Here is a 6,926-nt window from a genome sequence, read left to right on the forward strand (position 1 = left end):
GTCGTTATCAATATTTGATTTGTTCATTTCTGTTATTGATATCGCTAAATCACATGAACTAATAAATGATTTTAAACATAATAAAACATGATATTCATTGATTTGTGTCTAAAATATTTAGTGTATTTGGCTGTTATTGTTATACACTTGACAGTGTATAGTAAACACTTCTTATTCTTACAGAGAGTCAATGTAAAATGAAGTCAGCATCCCAAATACTGTACTTAACAAAGCTTTGGTGAACTTTGAAGTCTTCGGCTTAACGATAGCAAACCTCAGAAATTTCCATGGCTAGTTCAATGCATTCCCCTGTGTCATGGCAAGCATCCATTAGACCGCAGTCAAAATTACAGTTGCATTTACAGTCGCTGCTGCGAGCGCCTTCCGCAGTTGTTGAAAAGTACATGTAGGCGGGACAGATGCGGTTAGCGGCTCTCTCGCATGTTTCAGGTAGCATGAGGAACAGGTCATAGAATCGGCAGAAGAGACAGTTCAGCAGAAGCTCAGCACAATCTTCTAAAGAAGACCAAGAAATGGAATTTATCAGCCGTTTACAGATGAAATACATATAGACATATACTTTATATTTGTACAGTATATCTTGTCAAGTCATAACTCTAAGATATTACTTTCTGTAGATAAGAAAACTAAGATACTACCTAGAAAACTCTAAATGTATCTCAAGTCATCAGTGCTGGACGAAATTAAAAGTTTAAAAGATTAGATAAAGTCCATAATCTAAAAAAATGGTTAGACCCAAACCCAATATTTAAATGCTCATCATTTGACCCAAACATGGATTGAAACACCCCAGGATAGGTCAATTTAAACCCAAGTGTTGGGTGTATCTATATTTGGCAAGGGATCGTTCACCCAAAAATAATTTTTTTGTCACAATTTACAGTCATAATCAACTTTTTTCTTCTGCAGAACACAAAAGTAGATTTTTGAAGAATGTCGGTAACCACAAAACAATGACACCCATTCACTTGCATTGGATTTTTTGTCCACAAAATAGAAGCGAATGGATACCACCGTTCTTCGTTTACCAACATTCTTCAAAATATCTTCCTTTATGTTCTGCAGAAGAAAAAGGTCATGTTTGATAAGAGTGTGAGTAAAAAAAGTTCATTTTCATCAACTATCACTTTAACCATATAAAACGACCCATATGTATTATGTATATAGTACAATTTCATGAGTTGTAATGTACCAGATAGAAGAAATTAGAAATTAGAGAAGAAATTAAAGTAGACAATTGTTTTTGAGTGACTGGTTTTACCTAAATAAAGCACGACTTAAACTATACAAAATATAATGATGCAAAAACTATGATTTTACAAATAGATTTCTAATAACAGATAACATTTAATAGGAAAACCGACCGGCTTTTCATACTATTTACACGTTTTTGATAATGCACTGCATTACAACATATTTCCATTCAGAATCTAGAATTATCACATCTGTCTAACACAGCACATTGTTGCTGATGAACCGCACATGGATAAAAATATTTGATAAATGTCAGAAAACACTTAAAAATCGCGCACTCAAAATACCATGAGATGATCCTTATAAGAGCCTAAAAAGCCCACACTGTGCTACATATGCTACAGAAGCGGAATGCCTCTTTGAAAACTCTTACCTTGGGATTTCAGCTGATGGAGATAGACACTCAATGGTCCTTAATGACCCGGTGTCTGTCTGCACCTCTTGTGTACAACAGTTTAAAAGCCTCGCAGCTCTCGCAGGGCACTTCTGTACACATGCATAATTTACCGAATCATCTTTCCTTCCACAGAGGAAAGGAATAGAGCTGTTTGGAGATGTAATCAATTATCATCTGTCTGTGTAGGTGTTTTTCCCCATAGAGGATAATGCGTGTTGTGCTGCGAGAGAGGCACTCGCTTGCTGGTGATTAAGTAAACAGCAGGATGACACAAACCCCCTGAAATTAGGAGGATTTCGGCTTAGTCGACTTGTTGTGATGGTCTGTTTGTAAGAAATGATGCCACGTTGCCTGAGGTCTTATGTAAAAAAATAAACCGAGCTTCAAATGGGGCTTTCAAGTGTTTAAGTAGATTTGAGCATAATGCGGGACAGAATGCCCCTGCCTCTGAGCATAAGAGTAGGAATTAGATTAACCTCGGAATATAATACCAGGAAACACATCGTAACGCGCGCGTAAAGCCCGAGCTTTGCGCATAATGACTCCGCTTTGAGTCATCTAAACCTGCTGGCTGAATGAGGGGGAAAGATATTGTTCTAATTAATTTAATATGGAAAAAGCTGTTGAATTAGAATATTCTCAGCGCTTGGTTTAAATAATTCATCTTTATATGTAAGTTTAATCGAATGTGCCGTTTAATTCTCTTAATTCAGTTACAACTGATGTAGACAGCTTTAAAAACGCATGCTTTTCATTGTAAATTATAGATACGTTTTAATAATAAACTGTTTAAAAATGAATAATTATGTGCTTTTGGCAGTAGCAACACATAAATTCATTAAAAAATCAAAGGGTTTTTCTGTAAACAAGGCAGTCTATAAAACAATGGAGACCATTTGTTTTTAGGTTTATAATATACGACAATTCTTGGTGGCAGATAGATGTAACACAATCATTGTAGGGCCACTATGGTGGTCTAGAAACTCTCACGCTGCAGGATTTGGTGATACTCACCTCCTCTCTCCTGGGATTCTGACAGTGAGCTGGTGGATGAGGTGCTGTAATTGTCCAATGCCCATGAGGAACCAAAGCCAGGGGAGCTTGCATCCGTTTCTCTCTCCCAGCGATCCAGCTCAGGAATAGGAGAGAGTCTTTGCTGAGCAGGTGCTCTGCTGGTCGTCTCCATTCCTGCTAAAATATTTCAAGACCGTTTTAATGTCGTATAAAATCTGTTAGTTTGAATAAAAATCAACCATAAAAGTGCCGTAAGTGAAGAAACGGCATTTACATTTATATTGAATAATAAATGGTTTATCTTCACCAATTTCAGAATCATGCAGAAATTATGTATTCCTAGTGTTCGTTTTCATGAATTCATCTAAAACATTAGAAGGGTCACGTCACGACGAATCAAATTTTCATTGACCTTTGGTGGAAAACAAAATGTAACTTTCAGAATAAAAAAATATTAACAGTCCCTCCTGAGGTAATAAGTAGACGACAGGATAGTTCATATTATTAGAAAATACCAGAAAAAAAGATTTTCCCAAGTCCCACTACAGACCTATATTCTCCGGACGACAATTTATCTCTGGTTTACCTCTGAACATTAATATCTCAGAGAAAAGGCAAAGTATGTAAATACAAATAAATAACATAATTCGCCATACAAACACCATGTTCAGTAACAATCATGAACATCACATGCAAAAGCATCAGTCTTCTAGAATCCGTTGTGTCCGTTCTCGTTTCTGTAATTCTTTCATCCTGAAGTTTATCAAGGCTTGTCTAGTAAACATACTGAGATGAGTTCGGGCATTCTGGTCTCAAAGTGAGCGCTGAAACCATTCAATAATGAATCTGCCAGATCTGAATGCAAAATATTAATGAAGCATTGCTTTGGCTGCTCCACCTTGTTTATTTTTTCTTCCACCTATGCCGTATGAATCATTTAATGTGCTTTCTCTCTCTTTTATTTAACATTTAATGTCTTATGATTAAGTAACACACGGTACATATTTTCCGTAGAGGAATCTGCATTGTTAGTCCAAAATAAAAAAAGAGAACTGGAAAGACACATGCAAATGGCTTACGGCTGTTTCTTTTTCCTATCTCGCCTTCAGATTGAATAATTTAGAAAAGAGGATGAAGAATTGCTTCTCTGGAAAGTACTATGGTTGTGTTCACACAGTATTTGGATTGTGAAGTGAATATGACAGACGTGTGCAGTATGATAAATCTCTAGTGTTTTATTGGGGAAGAGAGCATGTTGTGACAACACGCAATACGCAGTCACAGAATGTAAACAGCAAGTTCACAATGAGCAAGCAAGTGCAGATCAAACGTGTGCTTTTGATAGCTGTCATGCACAACAATTTGTCCATCCAAACATGATGTGATCTCTATTACAAGTTTGTCAGATAAATAAACATGATGTGATATGCATATGTGGATAGGATATGACATTCTAACATTTTGTGTTGTGCATAGACGGCGAGTCTTTTTTGTAAGTCTTTATTGGGTCAAATAGGAAAATACCACATCCATTAAAACAGAAAGGATAAACCTACTTACTACATGCATTAAGGTATCCCTCAGATCAATAACCATCTCAAAATGCAGTTCATACAGTAACGTGTCCAATAAGTCATGCACCACGGCAAAGTCCTTCCCCCCCAAAAAATGCAAATATGTGTCACTTTGAATACAAACGTCGATTGCATTGTGTATCATTTAACTTACCAGTTTTAGCTAAAGAGCTTTTCTTTCCAGTACTCATCAAGTCAAGCTCGATTTCCTCACAGGGTCTGTTTTCCCCAGCCATCTGTCTAACATTGCGATTAAAACACCAATGCAAAGAAAATATCAAGTTATGATGCGTACAAAGTAGTATGTTTGTGAAACTACGTATGAAAACTTACCGTTGATATAGTACGATTAATTTTACACAATAGTTTTAAGTATGACAACATAAATTAACAATGAAAACGAACCTAAATCCAAACACAGCATTACATTGCCATCAGTGCAAAGGGAGCATCTCCTGTATCTCACACCCCCGCCAGACGTCATTGCTGCTTTGAGGTGCGCATCAAACTTGATGCTCCTGATGACGTCTGCACATGCATTTGTAAGAAGCAAGGCAAGGTAAAACTATACCTTTTAAATAAAAGTATGCTTTTCTTAACGTAAATCTTTTTTTTTCGTAGTCGTATCAGTTTTTTTATATTTTGCACATTAATAACCTAAATAAACTAACAAATACATTATTTTATTAATAAAATCCCAATAAAATGCGTATTTGACTTCAATTGGCGCTGCGCAGACTTTCTGGCGTATGACATCAACTACCGCGAGAACACCATTCGAAATCGCGTTCGCTGTATTTCGATGTCACGCTGATTTTGTGATTTCTGCGCACGTGTTCAGTATCAAGACGAGGCGATCACACCTAACGTGTTTCTCTCGCATGATGCTAATGTTTGTCATCTATACAAGGATTCATTTGGTATCAAGGTCATTATAAAGCACGTCTTCAGTTACGATTTTATGAGGTAGGCCTCACGTGCAATTCAAAATAATGAGTGTTTCCCTTCGATATAACAGGTTAAAAACAACTTAACTCACTTTTCGATCTCATAACCGATGCTGTAACAAAATTGCAATGTTGCATGATAAAAAAAGCACAAGTTTAGTAACTCATTTACACTTGCACGTGTACGCCTGCCTATCCACACAAAACATTCATTATTTTGGCGTCTGCAACATGTGCTCCTTATAGAAAAGCCTGTCAGTAACATGAAGTGATAATGAGCTCTATTCAGATTTCTCGAGGTTTACAAGCCTGCCAATTTACTCTAACTAGCCTGCAGATGAGAGTTGCATTTTTAAAGATGCCCTGCTGTGTTTGCATATGTTTAGAGAACAAGGGGCCTGCTAATTGAAAAATTAAGACTTGGGAATGTTTGTTGGAGTGGACTGTGCCAGATGCCTTGTTTAAAAGTGAGTGCTGGGTACCATAAGTGTGGAGAACAGTTGGTGGTAGAGTATCATAGTCGAGATCCAACTGCAACATTAGGAAGTTGATTGTGAGATTGAAATCACATTGGCAATGACTTTAGAAGCCTGCGAGATTTCATTCATGGTGGTATGCTGTAATGTGCAGTAAGGATTATAAGGAAATTGGGCTGTGTGTAAATATTTTTGACGGCAAATAAGCTTGTATGGTGGTGAATGTTGATTGATTCATCTGATGCTTTCTGAATGGACCAAGAACTTTAAGGAGAAGCATCAAATGATGTGGTCATTCTGCTTATAACTTAAAAATGAGGACTTGTTCTTCACAGCATAGAGCCTCAAAGTCCAAGAAGCGAACTGACATGAGGCGGCCTAGCCTCGCAGGGGATTTCCTAATTGCGTCAACTGCTGCTCATGTTGCGTGGTGACAGCAGCAGAGACGTATCTGACTTTTTTAAAGAACCCAGACTTTGTCTATTTTAGAGGCTTTGATTATGTTTTTTGGGTGTTTGACAATGGATGTTTGTTTCTAATAAAAAAAACGCTTTATATTTCACATATTTTAAGTCTATTGTTCATCTCTGTCCCACTTCTCAAAAAATGACTGGATTTCTTCCGGTCTATATAAAGTACCTCCTTCCGAAACGCTCTGATAGGTAAAGCTTACCAGGTCTTTCGTGCGTGCAGAAATATTTCGCTGTGTAGCAAAGTTCAAGTTTGGTGAACTCTGACCTGCGAATTCGCATCACGCTCATTGTAGCAGTGTCACATTGTTTTGAGATAATCAAAAGATTACAAAAACCAAATAAAAGGAGTAACGGCATATTTTGCGGTGGCAATAAAAACAGGAGCTGAAGGTAAAGTTTAAACGGTGAAACGTGTAATTTTTATGGGATGTCATATCCTGTTCCCACCCATTTTCGCAGCACCATCCGAACGAATTTCGCATGCGCAAATTCAAGTGTGACTGCCAAATAGCAGAGTTTTTTCCCTACTATTGCGAAATATGGTTGCATTTTAGGACTAACATTCTTTGGCCAAGGCCCGCCCAAGAGGCCATATGACTGAGAGGTAAAGCAACCAATCACGTTTCGTTTTGTTCCCCGTCATGTTTAGAGGCGTGGAAATGTCCCCGCAGTAAAATATCGGTGTAAATTCACGAACGTGTCAAAAGTTAACAGAAACAAAATGATTATAAATTTATGCCATGAGCGTCGCATACTTTTAAGAATTAAGA

The 6,926-nt window shown here is 37.3% G+C and overlaps 1 protein-coding gene across 1 annotated transcript; it reads right to left on the minus strand.

Moving 5' to 3' along the window:
* Positions 1–259: 259 nt before the first annotated feature.
* mdfic2 (MyoD family inhibitor domain containing 2) lies at positions 260–4,715 on the minus strand. The gene is made up of 4 exons (XM_056751039.1): positions 4,594–4,715; positions 4,415–4,500; positions 2,687–2,863; positions 260–516 (listed from the first exon to the last, which is right to left on the minus strand). The coding sequence occupies exons 2-4, from the start codon at positions 4,494–4,496 to the stop codon at positions 260–262; spliced, it is 516 nt and encodes a 171-aa protein (XP_056607017.1). The 5' UTR covers positions 4,497–4,500; positions 4,594–4,715.
* Positions 4,716–6,926: the final 2,211 nt, after the last annotated feature.

The sequence above is a fragment of the Triplophysa dalaica genome, chromosome 6 (assembly GCF_015846415.1).
Source record: "Triplophysa dalaica isolate WHDGS20190420 chromosome 6, ASM1584641v1, whole genome shotgun sequence".
In the NCBI taxonomy this organism is placed as follows: domain Eukaryota; kingdom Metazoa; phylum Chordata; class Actinopteri; order Cypriniformes; family Nemacheilidae; genus Triplophysa; species Triplophysa dalaica.